This window comes from Crassostrea angulata, chromosome 1, assembly GCF_025612915.1.
Source record: "Crassostrea angulata isolate pt1a10 chromosome 1, ASM2561291v2, whole genome shotgun sequence".
Classification (NCBI taxonomy): Eukaryota; Metazoa; Mollusca; class Bivalvia; order Ostreida; family Ostreidae; genus Magallana; species Magallana angulata.
In genome coordinates, this window is record NC_069111.1 from 16079424 (window position 1) to 16098032 (window position 18609).

The window sequence follows — 18609 nt, forward strand, 5'->3', positions numbered from 1 at the left end:
ATTTTTGGTTTGGGTCAAAACAATTCTACATGAAGGTGTTTACACAAAGATGTCAGCTGCAGTAAAAAGAAAAAAAAAATCAACAAGCAGTTTGAACACACACTTTCTTTGGTTTTCAACAATATACAGCAGTGATACAATAACATCCTGAGATAATTTGTTTTTGATTACTTGTCACTAGTTGTGAGTTAAGATAGAAGTAAACAGTAAAATTTCTATCTCTTAAATTGCTCGGAGTAAAATAAGGAAAACTTTGCAAATTTGATCATGAAAGTACAAAAAAATTAGTGTTTTACCTAGATTTCGATCATAAACTAGATTTCTGAAATAGAGCAATACTACACCATAGGCTGAGCCAATGAATATTTGCCATGTAATCTCATTTACCATTAAGGCGTAAAAACATGAAACTAGGTACTAACCAAAATTTTTAAAAAGTAAATTCATTCCGGTATTCGACAAAGAGGAAGGACGCAAAGAAAGGACAGAAATCTCTTGTGCAATATTACCAATCTCATATCAATGAATTGAACATACAGTTTGTGTAAATGGAATGTTCCATTTTCTCAGGTCATCTCGGATGACTAAGCAAATTAAACAGCACTATCAAAATAGCTATATATTCATGTATATACATAAAATGTTTCTTGTGTACACAGTTCAGCTATATACAAAATTCAATTGTAAAACATGGAGACATCTTATAATTGACTAATCACATGGAATAAATGCACTGGGAATGAGAGATAATCACAATAGATTAGTAATATCAATTTACAATGACTCGGTCGTTATTCGTTATATTCATAACATGCATCAACAATAACTTATAACTTTGTTTAACTAGATGTAAATAACAAGTTTAAAATTCAACAGAGCACTTCGGATCTTTCATTTTTTTCATTTTGGAGTGAGTGAATTTGAGTAGTTTTAATCTGAAATCTTACTCCTTTTTCTTTTTGGGGGGGGGGGGAGGGGGGGGGGGGGTGGAGGGGGGGTATTAAAATTTTGCTTTTTAATTTATGAGTGATGTATATTTTTCTCCTAAAATGAAATTTATGTTTCATACTGTACATGTCTACAATCAATGGATAAGGATTTTTTTTTTTAATAAAATGTTATTTTGGCAAATACTATATTTATTGCACTTTAGTATTACAGGCTTATATGGATAGAAATGCAAAAACTTTTAAATGTAAACAACTGAAATGATCATTTAACATTATCATGATCATATAACAGGTTTTGACAACTTGGATATTTTTTAAGTACAAGTAAATTTAATGGTTTTTATTAATAATAAAATAACTCATAGATATCATTATTAAAAAAAAAAATCATATATAAATCTAAGCAATATTTGAACATCATATTTGAATCTGAACTTTTCCAAAAAATTCTTGGTGAATATCAGAGAAGCTGAGTGCTAGAAACAATATTACAGTTACTGGGGTAATATCTAAACATCCGCAATTAGTTACACAAGTGCAGTCATTTATCATTATACGGCAAAATAAATGAGCAAAAATAGGCCATAAATACAAAATGTATGAGACATGATTAAGTGAGCATCACTGATCGGCGCCCATAGTTTAACAAAGTAATGGAGGAGCAAGGAAGACCTTTCAACTTGTTACTATAGTAACCAGTTTTTGCTTCGTGTCCATGGTAACTATCTACTAGCTCAGCTGTTGTCAAGTGTTCATGGCGACAAAGTTTTTGGGGAATACTCCTCGTCTGTGTGGCTCGCCGTCAATTTCTCCTTCCTGTAAGGTATGGAAATGTCAAAACATCACGAATGAAAGTATTAAACACACACAAAATTTTTATACATATTCAGCAACCAGTTTCCCCACCCTTTAATTAAAAAAAATCTTGTTTAGATGTTTAACATCTGTGTTCAACTTATAACTCAATCTCTGTTTTCATATATATCACCCTTGTTACTGAATCTCTCTGTATGGGATGAGTGGGACACCTTACATTCTAATTATGGAATGAATGGAATAAGTGGGTATGGATTCTTAACATGAAAGAGGTGCCATCTTACCCACTTACCACCTTCTTACATTACTCTGTTACAGACCCTCTCTCTGTGTAGAATGTGTTGGTGTGGACACTAACAAGAAGAAGAGATCACTTACCCACCAGTCCTCTTCCTCTTCGCCAGTGATGATGATCATTTCTCCCGCCCTGAATGTCAACTCATCTTCATTATCAGCTTCACAGTCATAGATTGCCTGGCACTTCTGTCCAATGGGCACCTTCTTCTGAAATGAATGGCACATGGAAAACAATTGTGCTAAGGAAATGCCATTTTGAATAAGCAAATAACTACAGCGAGTAAGCTGCAATTGTGAATAATATGTCTGTGTCTGTCAAAAATAGAGAGAGAGAGAGATGGGTTTGAAGAATTATATTTTATTGACTGATTTGGTTGGATGTGATTGCAGTTACCTTCTGTCTAGGAGCTGGTAAGGGAGGAGTCTCATTATTCCCATAGGTTGGGGAGCCAGGTACAACAGGACTACCATCTGAAATGGAAAAAAAAATCATCAGCTTATAACTTGCTTTTTTAAGTGACAACTTCAGTTAAAGTTACAATTCATTCAAGATGAAAAAGAAAGGAGACATAAATATAAAATCAATAAAAATATGATGAATTAATATGTAAATTAAACTCCATTTCCATAAAAGTTATCCTCTCTCTCTCTCTCTCTCTCTCTCTCTCTCTCTCTCTCTCTCTCTCACTCACCTCCTGGTCTTGACTCTGTTGATCCAACTCTTGGCCGACTTGCCCTATAAACAATTTCATGCTAAGCATTAAAAGAAATCATTCAAATCATTCAGAATTTCATATTGACTGATAATCCAACAATTCATTTTGAGCTTCGCTAATTCATTACTAATTGATGCCCAATTCAAACTATGCATTCTAAAATTAATTCATTAACCCTTCCTTTTGAAAAGTTTAAGAACTAGACAGGTTTCAATTTTCTGGATTTTGCAAAGAACAACTCATTACTGAGCCTACATGTACTTTTGACTTGTACTGGAATTTTCCCAGTATTTCTGACTACTCCTAGTTGTGAGTCTACTTCTGACTTGCCTGTTGTTATTGTTGTTAGTGATGTCCCCTGCCTGGAGGGATCCCCGGGCCCCGGGAATGTGAATGGTCTTTCTGACGTCTGGCGGGGCTGGTCTGGGGGGTGGGTCCGAAGAAGTTCGATGGTGCACAGTAATGGCGCTCCCTTCCGATCTTCAATGATACACAAATGCAAAGTTAGGGTTGTTTTAATTTCAAGCAATGTACATGAATACTTGCTCTGTCCAATTGACCAGGGGCATATTTATTTTGCCTTCTGTAATCTCTATCAAGTACTTTGCTTGAAATAGAAATAGTAAAACCAACAACACTTCCCAGCTAGGTAGAGGGTTGAAAGTTAAGAATTGGCAACAAACTGTTACATTAACCAATACATGTTTGCATTGTAAATCCAAGTCTTACTTGTTTCTGACATGCCCAGGCCTGGGTGCAGAGGAGGGAGGGGGTGGTGGGGGTTTCTTCCTGGGTGGGAGGGGTGGTCCAAAGCCTGGGGGTCCCGGCTGGGCCCCGTTGGCAGCGGCCTGATTAGATTGTTGCACTGTAAGAGCAGGAAACATTGTTAAGCCTCACGCAATTGTCAAATAAACACACACAAACACAAACATACAAACATCATCTTCTCTAGCCAAGAATTTAAAATCCACTTCTTTTCTTGGCTAGCGAAGATGGCAAAACAGCAGTTGACTTATTTTGTTTTATATAACAATTCCAACAATTTTTTTTTTGTACCGGTAAATATAACTGACAACAAAAAATAGTATATCAGATGTTTTGAAATTGCATAAAAACTGCATGTTTATCGTTATATATTCAGGTTTAAGCAAGTAAAGAATTGCTGCAATAAGCTAGAATATTATTTAAATTTTTGTACAAATTTTTTTTACTTTTATTTAAAGATATCAGTAAATTTTTGTAAAATATATAAAAAATATATATATTTCACTGAAGTAAAATGGCAAGAAATGATAATACACCCTGATAAGAGTTCTCCAATTGATTACATACATGTACATCATGCAGTTGTAGAAGTTCATAAATGGCAAAAATAAAACTGATATGATGGTCGATGATAATAAGGACATTTGCATGCGTATCACAAAAATGTATATGTTGATACGAAATAAAAACAAACTTCATATTGCTGCTACAGTATATAAAATTCAAAATGCATCTCGATGCCACATGCAATGTGGTTATGTGGCTTGTACATGTATGCCACACCATACACTTGTGCTGAAATAATGCTAGACTTTGGTTATAAATAAATAGAATACCACTCCTTAAAATGTTTAAACCAACCCTCTTTATTTAAATCAAATTTTAAATTGAAAACCATCTTAAATTGAAAAAAATTCTGTTTAGATAACTGTAACACATTTCACTTTATACTTTACAGTGAGAAATGCGAATTTAATTTAGTGTTTTTATAAATTTGTTCCTCGGGTTCTCACAAGAGTACAACTATTCATTTACAACTACACTCATCTCTGTTACACGTATTTGTTCACTGTGCATGATTCAGAGCACTGAAAGTCAAGAACATATAGTAGAATCGTTAAAATCTTTTCCCACCTAAGAAAAAGAAAAAAATTAAGCAGTGATGCAATAAAAACCAAACCATATCAAAGCAATGTGAATTATAAAAATGCAGGGCAACAAAAAATAAAAATAAGGCATGTGGGGGAGGGAGGGGGGTTGACTTTGGACTGAGAAGTAAGCAGGACAACTGAATCAGCCAGAGACAGAGAAAGACTGAGAGAGAGGCTCTCCATGCACCATGTAAAAATACTCACAACTTCGCAGACTCATTCTCTGCTTGGCACTCCCAAACGGAAGCGATTCTGATGAAAACACAGATATTTACCTCCCAGTAACACTTACATTTACCGTATTATAATAAATGCTTATGTCTAACTTATTTAAAACATGTATTTTCTTGCTCAAACCCATCAAAAAAAACAAAATCTAGTTTGCTTCTACTGATACAAAAATGAAATTTCTAGAGAAATAACATACCAAGTACATGGGTTCTACTACATTTTTATTTCATATTTTCAAACTAAAATGATCTTCGAGTGTTATTAACAACCAAACTAATTTTGAATAGACAAAATCCAATGCCAGAATTTTGAACCTTGACCTTTGAACCTTCCAGCTGATAAGGGTATTCTCCTGCACATAAGGTACCAGCTTACCAAGTTTGATGTCTATAAAGCAAATGGTTCTCAAGATATTGAGTAGTAGTACACAAAGGCAACATTAGGGGTCAGTTCCTATTGAGTTCTTCAAGAAAAAGGGTTCTAAAGATAACGATAAGGCAACAATTGGTCTATGATACTGATACTGACCATATTATAAAAGGGGCATAAGGCAAATTTTATAAATTATCCTTATCAAGGAATCCTTTTCTATTCATATCAAAAAAGTGTTGAAAACCCTTTCAGGCACTTCATAACTGCATATCCATGCAATGAGCATAATTGTTCATAATAGTGAAACATATACAAAATAATATCATGGCAAGTTCATATGTATCTGTTTTTCATATTGGTGAATTATCTTATAAATATAAAATGCATAATTTTTTAATACAGGGTGTCCTGAATATACTAAGACAAAAAAAGAAAAGAAAAGTACTGTTACTGTATCATATTATAGATAAATGTATCTATAGTTGTCCACCTTGCAATAATGATATGAAAATTATTATGAAATAAAATAACTTCAATACAGAATATGCAAGTCCATTCTCCAAAAGAACCTAGGAAAAATGTACTGTAAATACAACAACTGAAAACAGGCAAGGGCTACAAAAGTATACACTTGTTTGATACATGTAAACCATATAGGCAAAGAATTACTGAGTCGTCGCCTGCGTTTTTTCTTGACTGAAACGATCCAAGGAGGTGGCTTTTTCTGCACAACCTGTACCGGGGCCCCGTCAGCCGAAGTTATCTGATAAATTTCCCCATATGATGCCTTTCTCTGAACAACACGACTCAGTCTATTTAAAAAGTCCTCTGTAATTTTCAACATAAAGTTAACACTTTACAGCTGTTCCTTTGACGGAGATTGAGAGAAGGGGAATCACACAAGAATTGCAACAAGCTGCTGCATCATGGGACTCCAAAGATGCTAAGTCAAAATCTGTTTATACTGTTAATAATATTACACTTATATCTTAACGTAACATAAAGGTACGGTAGTTTATTTGATCTTTGTCTTTGTCACTGAAAACATCTACATCACAAAAGAACTGTATCACTCAACCTAAAGTTCACATATTCTGGTTTATCAGAGAGTAAAGAAATGGTGCATTCAGCAGGTTTTTTATTATATGTACTACAAACTACTACAATTTACAGTATGCTTTTTTTCATTAATGAAAACCCACTTCAATTCCAGTTTCTAATTAACTACAGGTAAATTTAAATAAAATACTTCTAGAACAATGCATAGCTGACAAGACAAAAAAGACCTACTTTTCTTAATAGGCTGTAAAGACACATTGCTGTCAGCTCTCTGCCTTATGTCATTGGGTTCTTTGGGAATGGACAGGGTACTAGCAAACTCATTAGCAATTCCTGAACCAGTCAAGCTCTGAGGTCGTGACCCTCTCTTTCTCTCAGGGGTGTTCTGTAATACAAAGAGTTATAATATCAATTCAAGTTATTCTTTTCAATGAAAATAAACCCAAAATCATAATAAAATCATTAAACAAAGAAAAAAATTCAAACTAATTTTAAAGTTTTGTGAATTAATGAAGGTAAAGTATGTTAGAATTTTGTAGATCCCATACACCAAAGAAATTCTAGATGCATAGAAAATAAAGACAGTAATACATGTATAATAAAAGAATATTTGTTGTGCTTCTTAATTTGCAAATATTTTAGCAAAAATGGAAAGAAACCTTATAACTACCAGTTCCATCTTTTGTTCAATCAATTCTTTTAAATTATTCTATACAGGGAAATATTTGCCCCCTTTTATTTTGCCCCTTTTGCCCTTGTTGTCAGCAGGCGAATTTAAGATAAGGCAATTTTCCAATGTCTCAAATTATCTTTCTTTAAATACAATTGTGTCTGGGCGAATTCCAGTGTAAAGGGGCGAAAATAACAAAGGGCGAAAATAACCCTGTATACAGCATTTCTTCCTAATACCCTTTTAAATACACACCTTTCATTTCTTTAGCCAGAGGATGGGTGAATCACATATTTAACTTTATTTCTTTAAGCTTTTAGAAACTATACTCTCATGATTTTAAAAACCACCCATTTATACATGATGCTTGAAGACTTTTTGATTTCTGATTTCACATTTGCATTTTACATCAATTCAAAATAATAGACAGATGGAATGACAGACATACATGTTTGATAAACTAGCAGTCCTTAATTAGCTCAAAATCCCAGGGAGTTTGGCATTAGTCACATGCATATCTAATCTCAGACAAGAAACAATGCTGTTAAACTGTCACATCTAAGTGGATGCTATAGTTCATTACTCCATAAAATCATGATGCAAAATACATGGAATAGTCTATCTAGCAAATCAAGTTGAGAGCTTGAGGTATTTCCCTCAGTTTTAATCTTTACAACACTAACATTAGTTAAGACACCTAGTTGCACAGTAGTTTTGTTGTGAGGAATTGAAACCAAATGATGAAAAAAAAAAATAAATGAAAAATAAGCCCAGCCAGGTCAGTGTCATAAGTAGAAAAGTCAAGGTCAAGAGAAGAGACAGTGCTAGGCTAGCCACTAGCTGCGGTATTAACAGCTCACCTGGTCGTTAATTTGACAATAAGCGGCCCAAATCTTATCAATAACAACATACTGAAAGAGGACATAAAAATAATGTGTTTAGAAGAAAATTGTAAGGAACCATTTCCCTCCAAAAATCTCAAGCAAAGCCATTTTGGTTATTGCTATGTACCTGTTACTTTATATTTTTTTATTATTTTTTTTTTACAAAATATCTTTGTCTAAACCACAGCCAAAGTTGGTTATATCATTAATAAATTTTTTTCATAGCAAAACTGATCAAATTAACTAGTGTCGACAATTAAGATTATCTGTACATATCAACTTTACTTTTAATTAGGCTGGAAAACAGAAACATTCAACAAAGGCAATCTGAGAATTTCAAAACAATTTCAATTGTTTTTTTTAATTTTTACTGAAATTGATAATATGTGCTAAGCCGTAATTTTAGAATGACCCATAAATGTATTTAATTACACATAATTTATGTATTTATCTGAATTCTAGCAATATACCTTAAATATTGGTTAAGAAGGAAATCGCAGTAAAAAGCTACCCGGTATTTTAAAGAAAGCTAGAACAAAGAAGATATCCCTTCTATCATTTTTTAAAAAAAAAAGAAGTTAACTATACAGGAAATACTTGATTATGTTTCTGCTTAATTTTTAAAGCAAAGGCTAAAATACTGTGTACTAAAGTCCCTCTCTGTTTTCTAGTACATGTACATAAATTTATCATCATTTCATTCATTCAAGTCATAAAAGAAATAGGTACAGTAGTGTAAATCAAACATTCGGCACGTCTCAGCTGCATTCATATTAACAGCATCAGGAGACATTCGGAAGTCCTCTGAAGCATACAAATGGTAGAAAAACAGCAGAAAAAGAGGGAGGCAGTTAATGACATAAGTATTCTTCTTGACCTACCTCTAGATCATCGTCACTGAAATCCACATCATGCTCATGGTCATCCTTAAAAAACAAATGATATTGTTTGTTTGCATAAGATAGCAGATTCATTTTGTGAGAATGAGATGGAGAATCAACTGGTTGAAAATTTATCTTGAATTTTTCGGGTGAAATTATAGTTGATAAGTACAGCATTAAACAATCATCAGACTTTTGTCAAATTTCCTCGGTCATCCTTTTTTCTAACAATTCTCATTAAAAATATAACGAAAAACCCAAGATATAATAGCATGAACATTTATCAAACCCTACTTACAGCTATTAGTTCCCAGTCAATGTTCACATTCTCAAATAAGTCCTTCCTCCCAGTTAATGCTGCATTCAACTGTAACAGAAATGAGTCGTACCCTGTAAGTCACCGACATGTACCGCTACTTTTTTTTTACCAAGTATCTATACTAAGTCGTTAAACCTGGTGATGCTTATGTGCAACAAATACTGTAGAAGCACATATTTTCATTGGGTCAAAATTTCGTTGTTTTTAAACCAAATAAAATTTTGTTGGCATCTAATTTCGTCATAACGTAATCTCTTTGTATTAAAACTTAGGTTAAAAATTCGTCATGGATTTATTTTCGTTGATATACTGTGGAATCATTAGAATTCGTGGTGGTTCAATTTTCGTGGTATTCGTGGGTAGCCCTCCCCTACAAATTTAAATCCTCAACGAAAACAATTTTAGAAAGAGTTATCTTTGTTGCTGAATAAGTAACTGGCGCATCCACGAAATATCATCCCCACGAATGAGCAAAAAAGTCATAATCCACGAAAATTGGCCCCCACGAATTTAAATGATTCCACAGTATACTGCCAAAGAAAATAACGAAATTATATCCATAACGAATATTTCTGCTTCTACACTACAGTGTATCTGTAATGGTGCAGTCACAAGATGCAATTTTTCTTCCAATTTTCAGTTGAATTGTTCAAGTAAGTTGATTGTTGAGGTGGTCACACAATATGAATTTACAATCGATTTTCAATTAATAAAACCAATTCAATATAATCATTGTATGGGGAAAAGGCATTGTGACGTCATGGTTCTCACCATAGGGTCAATTGAAAATCAGATGCACTTCAGATTTCAATCAACTTTTAGACTTTGCTTTCGACTTAATAGGTCACAGGGTACAATTTTAGTCTAAAGTGAATCAAATATGAAAATCGGATGGAAAACTGCATTGTGTGATCACACCTTTATATTTTTAAACAACCTCTTCATGCAATTATTTATGTATGCAAACTTGTGGTTGAAAATGACTTAGAAGACAACTAGCAAAGACTGCAAAAAAATATATGATGAAAAATTTTCATTCTGCTTATTTCTGTAGTAGGATATTAGGTTCTCAAAAGAGAGTCCCATAAAAAAAAGAGTTCTAATACATCAAGTGTACAACAAAGTCTAGAAACACATACCAAGTCAGCACATAACTGATTGTTATTTTCTTTGGCGATATCCAGCGGTGTTTTCCCTTCCGAATTCTCAATCTTGGCGAGTTCTGGGCGAGTTCGCAGCAGTAGTTTCATGCACTCTGTTTTATTTTCTATTGCACACAGATGTAGCGGTGTGTTGCCATCACGGCTTTTGTTTCCTAGACTAGTTCTGTGGGCAAAGAGTTATACAATACTGAACAAACATTGTGGTGAGTAAAATGTTCTTTCTACTTCTACATTGTAAACATCAAACACATTATTGATGAAGAAGAGGTTTTATAATGACAAAATTCTGTATAACCAAATAACATACAAAGCATCACACATGAGGCAAGCCTTTTCCCCTGTGTTATTCTTTAAACAATTTTTTTAAAGAGATGATTACTCTTTTTAATATACAATATAAAGATTGTCCTTCTTTCATTGACAATCAATACTTCTGAAATTCTTTAACAGTCACGGATAAACATGTTCTACAATCTTACATGACACTGTTCTGAATGATGAAGTCCACAATGTACAGGGAGTAGCCATCTTCCAGCATTATGGCAAGGTGGAGACCTGTCTCACAGTTCTCCTGAAATCAAACAGAAAGAAAATCACTTTTGTGGGGTCTGAATCCAAGTGCTTCAAATAACACACAAAACAGGATATGCCTGTCAAACACTATAGTCTCTTGCATGGCCATATTGAAAAGTATCCTGTACAATTCTAATCTTGACTTTGAATTTGACAAATAACCTTGAACTTTTCCAGTCATTAAACTTTAATTGGTTATTGGAAGAGAAAAAAAAATTAAGAATTTCAAAATAAAAATCACTCCTTTAGAATATCAAAATGCAGAGGACAATTGAGACCAAATTTTCAGTACATAAGCTACCAGTACATTATTTCAAAAGCCAAATCTGCTGTTTCCCTTACCATATCTGGCATGACGCTCATTAGATCCGTCCCCTCCCCGTGGGTCTGTAGCAGGGTCTGGAAGTCCCGCGACTGAATGGCTTGCTTTAGGTCACTCAGGATTTCCTCTTCACTACTATTGGTGTTGATCACAAACTTCTTCTTGTCATACTTGGCAAAGATATAGGACTCTCTTTCATTCCTGTCAAAACATGACATATATGTGTACCGGTAGATCAAGAACATATGACATGCCTAATTAGTCTATACAAATACATTAGATTTAAACTAAACACTCTCTAAGAAGTTCAGAAAGACTTAAAGTCCCCAATTTCTCATTTCATATTATTGAACTAGAAGATGAAAACCTATTACAAACTTGTTTTATTTGTCTTTAGCTTGGTTTCCAAAGGACAACACAATCACTTTCACTTAAAATTTCCAGAGTCTATGACATTTGAAAGGATCACAAACTTGTGCTTGCTATCAGCTGATACTTACATAGGACTAGTGGGTTTAAGTTTGCGGCTTCCATCAGCTTTTACTTCAGAATCATCATCAAATATTTTGCCTTCAAAAACTTCATTGAAACAGTCATTTCCTACGACTCTAGCTAACTGCAAATTACAAACAAAAGCTTTTAATTATCGAATATGGAAGTCAATTAAAATTAAGTTTAAAATACACTTAAACCATCCCTCTAAACAGTTGTTTTGTGACAAGATGATGTTCATTTTTAAATGAAAATAAAACATTCTGAAGAGTGGTATTCAGACAAGAATTTGCTAAATTTCGATGATATATAGACCGAAAGGTACATTTATTTCTGATGATATATACAGTATCCAGTAGCTTTGTCCTCCAGCAGTACTTACTAGAAGCTGTGAGGTTCCGAGTTCATCAATGACTAAACTCTGAGTTCTGGAGATGTGGACACCTAATTGTCTGTGAATGCCACAACACTCTAGGCAAATCAGTATACCGTAGTTAGTGGACAGCCACTCAGGGTCTGCAACACAAATCATATAAAAGCATAACAATCAACGACTATTGAAAGGACCCAAAATTAAGCAAGCAGTATAATCAGAAAGAAAACCTTATTTGACTATGGTTGTAATGTGCTATTTTATTGTCTGAAAAATTAGTCTATATTGTTGTGTTACCTTATTAATTTTTTTAGAGCTATTTGCCTCATTAAGTTGAAAATTCCTCTAATAATTCCCAACCATACACTTATATCACTTGCCCTGCCTTTGAACAATTTACACCATTTTATATATCCCAAATTAATAAATTGTACATTATCCTCACTTAGGTTTTATGTGTATAACTTGGAGAACTATTAAATTCATTCTAAAAAAACCATCTTTCTTTCTTTGAAAAATATGTCATTTATTGAGAGATTTTGAGATTTTGCCCAAAGTTGATAACAAAAAACTAACCTTTCCCTCCACAGTCACAGCAGACCTCGTTGCCTGGCAACCCTTTGATGCGGTCAATAATACTGGCTCTGAGCTCTCGTACATTCTGGTTTATTGCGGGACAGTTTGTGTTATCTTGGAACGCTTTCAAAAGCACTTCCTCTTTGGCATTATTCAAAACTGAAATCCATCTAAAAAGAAAGCAAAACAAAATTTTTAACTTAAAATTCAACACTCCGTCCCAAACATTATTTTTCTATCTTTGTGTAAATCAAAAAAAAAAGGGGAAAGGTTATATGTATGGTACTTTTAGCTTTTGAAATGCTAAAAGTTTCAAATTATTTATTCACAACTGGTTCCTTTTTCAAAATTGTAGAACATTTTTACTGGCTGTATATAGGTAAATATTCATCAAAACCCTTACTCTTCCATGTCTTGAACATCCTCCCCCTGAAAGTGGTATGTTCTGTTATCTGTAATTATTCAAATTCATAATTATACATTCATTTTGAAAACATTTTAAAAACATTTTGACAGACATTTCAGATTTAAGGGTAGATAGCATTAAAGCTAGATCTCAAATCAAAGTCAAAAGTCTGATATCTTGCATGTGCCAGTATAGTACACTTCTGGAACAATTAAGCCTTCTTTCTTTGGTATTTCTATATTTACAGTACATTTTCTACTTTGTAAACTTTGCTCTGATGATGAGACTTACTGGAACTGGAGACTAGATCAAAACATTTCTTGCCGACATCATCAGCAACAAGCTGTAATAAAAAAGATTGTTTTATTATACATAAATTAACACTTAATTTAAACTGAAACTGCTTTAAAACAAAGAGGCCAAAACTGAGCAAGTACGTTTTCTCCTCCTATAACTTCTGGGTTTTTACATTATGTTCGAGTTGTGTTCATGTTTTCTACATGTGTTTCTGACAGAGGTACCATAATGTAAAGTTAACATTAAAATGAATCAATTTTCACACTGACATTAAATAAATAATTAGTATGGCCTAACCATCTAACCTGTTTATTTACATTTCTTCACAAATGTTATATTTTCGAAAAATAAGGTTCAGTCTTGGAAAATTTATCATCTATACAATGTACATGTAAATTGATAGTAATTGTGGTGAAAGTTGCTATGAGACCAAAGTTCTACCATTGTATTTGATATTAACTTACCTTAACTTGGCACGTAAGGAGGTTCAATTTTACTGGCTCTTTAGTTTCCTGAAGAGAGTAGAAACACAAACCTTACAAAAAAATCAACTACCTTTCACAAACACTTAATTAGAAAATATCATTACCGGTACGCAAAATTTTTTGATAATGACGGAAAGATAATTTTAAGCACATGTTTTGAAATATCCTCAGTAGAAATGGTATATTAAAAATAAATGGAATTTCTGACTGCAAATTTAACAAGAGGCCCAGGGGCCACATCGCTCACCTGAGCAACAATTGCCTTAATTCTGATCAAATTAGCATTACAGTATCAAAATATCTTGACAACTGAGTACAGTAGATCTTGCTAAAAAAAATTTGAAAATCTGCCAATTTTTATCCACCTCTTATTTTTTAGTAAAGCCCCTTTTGTTGTTGTACCTGTAAGAAGATTTTTCTCTATTCCTATAACCCCCCCCCCCCTCCCCATTTCGTGGCCCCACTATTTTCTAGGGAATCATGGTTTCATCAAACTTAAATCTACCTTTAATCTCATAACCTGTGCTTTCACACTAAGTACTGAGTTTTGGACCGAAAACTTTCCCAGAATATTTTTAAGGATTGTAAAACTTGACCCCCTAATTGTGGCCTCACCCTACCCCCGGGGACCATGATTTGAACAAACTTGAATCAACACTTCCTGAGGATGCTTCCATTTTAATTTGAGTTTTTCTGGCCTAATAGTTTTTGAGAAGAAGATTTTTAAAGATTTTCTCTATATATTCCTATGTAAAACTTGATCCCCCAATTGTGGCCCCACCCTACCCCCGGGGACCATGATTTGAAAAAACTTGAATCAACACTTCCTGAGGATGCTTCCATTTTAATTTAAGCTTTTCTGGCCTAATAGTTTTTAAAAGAATTTTTTTAAAAGATTTTCTCTATATATTCCTATGTAAAACTTGATCCCCCAATTGTGGCCCCACCCTACCCCCGGGGACCATGATTCGAACAAACTTGAATCTACACTTCCTGAGGATGCTTCCATTTTAATTTGAGCTTTTCTGGCCTAATAGTTTTTGAGAAGAAGATTTTTAAAGATTTTCTCTATATATTCCTATGTAAAACTTGATCCCCCAATTGTGGCCCCACCCTACCCCCGGGGACCATGATTTGAACAAACTTGAATCTACACTACATGAGGATGCTCCCATTTTAATTTGAATCTTTCTGGCTTGATAGTTTTTGAGAAGAAAATTTTTAAAGATTTTCTCTATATATTCCTATGTAAAACTTGATCCCCCAATTGTGGCCCCACCCTACCCCCGGGGACCATGATTTGAACAAACTTGAATCTACACTACCTGATGATGCCTCCACACAAGTTTAAGCTTTACCGGCCTAATAGTTTTTGAGAAGAAGATTTTTGAAAAATACCAACAAATTTTCAATAATTCTCAATTATCTCCCCTTTAAAAAGGGCGTGGCCCTTCATTTGAACAAACTTGAATTCCCTTCACCTAGTGGTGCTTTGTGCCAAATTTGGTTGAAATCTGCCCAGTGGTTCTTGAGAAGAAGATGAAAATGTGAAAAGTTTACGACGACAACGACAACGACGACAGACAACGGACAAATTGTGATCAGAAAAGCTCACTTGAGCCTTTGGCTCAGGTGAGCTAAAAAGTAAAGAATGATATTCAAGATACATTGTATACATGTTTATCCAATAGAAGTAAAGAGATTATGTCCCTTACGTCAGAGTGACTGACTAGCATAATGCCATCGTGGATGATGCACTTCCTGCGCTGCCAGACTTTGCGGACTTTTCCGTCGCTCTTCTTCAGCAGGTAGCCCGTTTTCTGGCTGCCATGCATCTTGTTGCCATGGAGCTGGTGCAGGTTGTAGCCCGCTGGGCTTTTGTTGGCAGATGGCTGGACGAATAGAAGCAGAGATATTGGCAACCTTTCTTCACATTAAAACTTGCATAAATGTACAATTATACCATAGTAAAATGTATATTCAAAAATACTCTTATTAGAAGTCCACATCAGCTGCAATACAGTTATGTTGATAATAGAGAAATGTGTACCTTGATTAGTTTTTGGAAAATATATGGTCAAGAAATAATATGATCACCAACTAACATTTAATAAAAATGTGGTATACTTTAACTTGAATTTTTATTGCTGTTTTCTTTTCAGGCAAACAAATTTTATTGGGTTAAAAATTGATTGCATATAAACCAAAGAATGAAAGGCATACACCCAGCAAATAAAAATACCCATATCAGCACTTATAATCCTCCCAAGGTCAAGAGTGTCAGGGCCTACTCAATAATGCATTACTGTAGTCTTTGTCCATCTGTCTGTCTGTCAGTGCATTAGTACCTGGACCTTTCTGACCAAAGGCTTTTATCGAGGGGCCATATGGAGAATTATCAGATCAAAGTATACTTCAAGCAGACAACTTTGAAAAAGCTACAATTGGTAAATCCCCACATGAATGCCCAACAGAGGTAATTTACTTATAAATATAGAGACTGATATATTTTGATTCCATAGTATATGTGCATAATTTGTGGGTGAAAGTAAAACACATTTACAACAGATCAATTCACCCTTTGACCAAATCCTAAATGATAATCTCATAAAAGAGGTTATAACTCATAGTATATATTTTTTAACATAAATCCATTCATCAAATAAAAAATAATGTTTCACACTTATTTTATAGCTTACACACAACATTTATGCATACACATACCGGTAAAACAAAAAAATAAAACCCGACAAGAAAAAAATAATAGAAGAAGCAAGTCACAACATGATTTGATACCTTTGCCCAGCCCCCAAGAATTGAGAGCCTGTTGTTAGTATGCTAGATGGGTGGAAAGAAAGACGGTTAAATGAAAAATTATCACATGTACTCATACCCTCAATGTAATGGTAAATACAATCATGGTTTTCTAGGGAATCCTAGTACATATGTAGATCATTCATGTAACAAGTTATCAAAAGAAAAAGCTTCAGACTTAAATCATTAGTGTTAAAAGTGTTACGTAAACAAAGGTTGATGTTAAAAAGATCTTTAACTAGCCGCAACATATCTAAAATTCCTACAACTACCAATCAAACATGATCCACAAACTGTCACCAAGAATCAAGCCAGGGACATAATATACACATCCCTGATCAGACTAGTTAAAATAAGTCATTAGAAATAAAATCAAGCTGGTAAAAGAACTACCAGTAAAAAGGTGGTTAGGATTTTAATTAAGGACTGTTAATCAATTAATCATTAATTAGTTAGGCGTAAGTCTTCTGGTTACCTTCCCGGCTTCCTCTGGGTAATATGTGTTTCTAGATCCCTGTCACAGACAAGCAATGCAGTGTTTACATTCAGCGCTTTACAACATGTAAAAGCCTTCACTGGTGCAAAGTCAATTTCTTTTAGTTTCGTTTTTATCCGTGGGGAAGGGGGAGGGGAGGGGAGGGGCGGTCAATATGATTCATAAACTCAAACATTTTCTTTTATTTGACAGTACTGACACATGCAGTTAGATAGATATGACAAGTGATAGAAAATTATTCCTGCATCATGAATACATGTAAAATATATGGACAATATTATTCAAATATATAACTCTGGACAGGTATTGAAAGATACTTCAGGAGGGAAAAGTGCATTCTTAATACATATAGTATTTATTTGAAATCTGATAAAAACATCGAAAGAAAATATACATCTGCATTTTCTGTAGATAGTTTTCTGCATTATAAAGTTTTTTAGGAAATGAAAGTAGATTAATACAATAACTTGAAAAGTTATCATCGTTTAAATCTGTCTGAGATAAATTAAAGCACTGATTTAACTGTGTGGAAGGGGACACAATTATGATAACTACTTTAAAAGACAGCTGTTTGGTTTTTGTCTTCATGTGTTTTTGGGCGTCAGAAGCTGTGGACTGACCTCTTTGTAGGAGGACATGGAGTTCTTGAGGGCATCCCTCAGCTCCACCAGCTGCTGCCGGTCAGAGTACTGCTTCTGTTTGATGCCCTGGAGCTGGGAAATCAGCGTCTCTATGTAGGACTCAAACTTCCCTATGGACTCTAAGCTCTCTTGATGAAAACTATTAAAGAACAAGTTGAAACATTGTTAAACTTTAAAAAAAATCTTTTTTATATGCACATCTGGTTAAAACATAAAAAAAATTCAGGTAAAATTTTATGGATGTCTGGATAATTGATACATGTAATAGTTTGAAAATTTGATAATAGTTTAATCATGTTTTGCCTGCTCGCTCTCTCTCTCTCTCTCTCTCTCTCTCTCTCTCTCTCTCTCTCTCTCTCCACAAATTACTTACACTTGCAATGCTTTGTAATACTCCACTAGATGTAACAGCAGCTCCACGCCCTTCTTTGTCTTGATATCGTTTACTTTAATGAGGTACTGTTAATCAAATAGACACTACAGCTTAACACCTTTGATAAATAATCTCTTTCATAAATTCAAGACCAAACCTTCCAAACTAATAGTTTGGAAATGTGTTTCTTTTAATGAGATCTAAAATTTCAAGGCCCTTTTACCTCGCAAAGTTGTAACTGAAAAACTTTCCGTTCTTTCAACATATCTTCTGCAATCTGAAAAAGTACAAATCTTAATTAACCAGGGAAGCTCTGCTTTATCTAAGACTTGATAAATTTCTTTGTAGTTTCAAGATGGCATTTCATTCTAAAGTTCTCCCCCAAGAGGTTACATGTAATCTGCTATAGAGAAGATGCAGGTGTTGAGTAATGGAAACATGAGAAAAAGCCATAATGACTCTACAATATAATGCTTCATTTAGTAAG

The 18609-nt window shown here is 34.0% G+C and overlaps 1 protein-coding gene across 6 annotated transcripts in view; it reads right to left on the reverse strand.

Moving 5' to 3' along the window:
- Positions 1-1329: 1329 nt before the first annotated feature.
- LOC128174532 (arf-GAP with SH3 domain, ANK repeat and PH domain-containing protein 2-like) overlaps positions 1330-18609 on the reverse strand; it is a 28515-nt gene continuing 11235 nt past the window's right edge. Inside the window, exons 7-31 of one of the 6 annotated variants that reach the window (XM_052840137.1) lie at positions 18346-18399; positions 18123-18208; positions 17729-17888; positions 17088-17126; positions 15514-15690; positions 13778-13825; positions 13308-13359; positions 13014-13062; positions 12611-12780; positions 12044-12177; positions 11670-11785; positions 11190-11370; positions 10754-10845; positions 10251-10437; positions 9091-9159; positions 8793-8837; positions 7888-7938; positions 6589-6742; positions 4900-4947; positions 3509-3644; positions 3110-3259; positions 2756-2799; positions 2458-2534; positions 2145-2267; positions 1330-1766 (exon numbers count right to left, since the gene is read on the reverse strand). In XM_052840137.1, coding sequence (XP_052696097.1) covers positions 1695-1766; positions 2145-2267; positions 2458-2534; positions 2756-2799; positions 3110-3259; positions 3509-3644; positions 4900-4947; positions 6589-6742; positions 7888-7938; positions 8793-8837; positions 9091-9159; positions 10251-10437; positions 10754-10845; positions 11190-11370; positions 11670-11785; positions 12044-12177; positions 12611-12780; positions 13014-13062; positions 13308-13359; positions 13778-13825; positions 15514-15690; positions 17088-17126; positions 17729-17888; positions 18123-18208; positions 18346-18399 — 2514 coding nt within the window. In that variant the 3' untranslated portion in view covers positions 1330-1694. Of the gene's footprint in view, positions 1767-2144; positions 2271-2457; positions 2535-2755; positions 2800-3109; positions 3260-3508; positions 3645-4899; positions 4948-4981; positions 6127-6588; positions 6743-7887; positions 7939-8792; positions 8838-9090; positions 9160-10250; positions 10438-10753; positions 10846-11189; positions 11371-11669; positions 11786-12043; positions 12178-12610; positions 12781-13013; positions 13063-13307; positions 13360-13777; positions 13826-15513; positions 15691-17087; positions 17127-17728; positions 17889-18122; positions 18209-18345; positions 18400-18609 lie in introns of those variants that run through there. The other 5 variants (XM_052840087.1, XM_052840187.1, XM_052840274.1 and 2 more) reach the window with 5 other exon arrangements.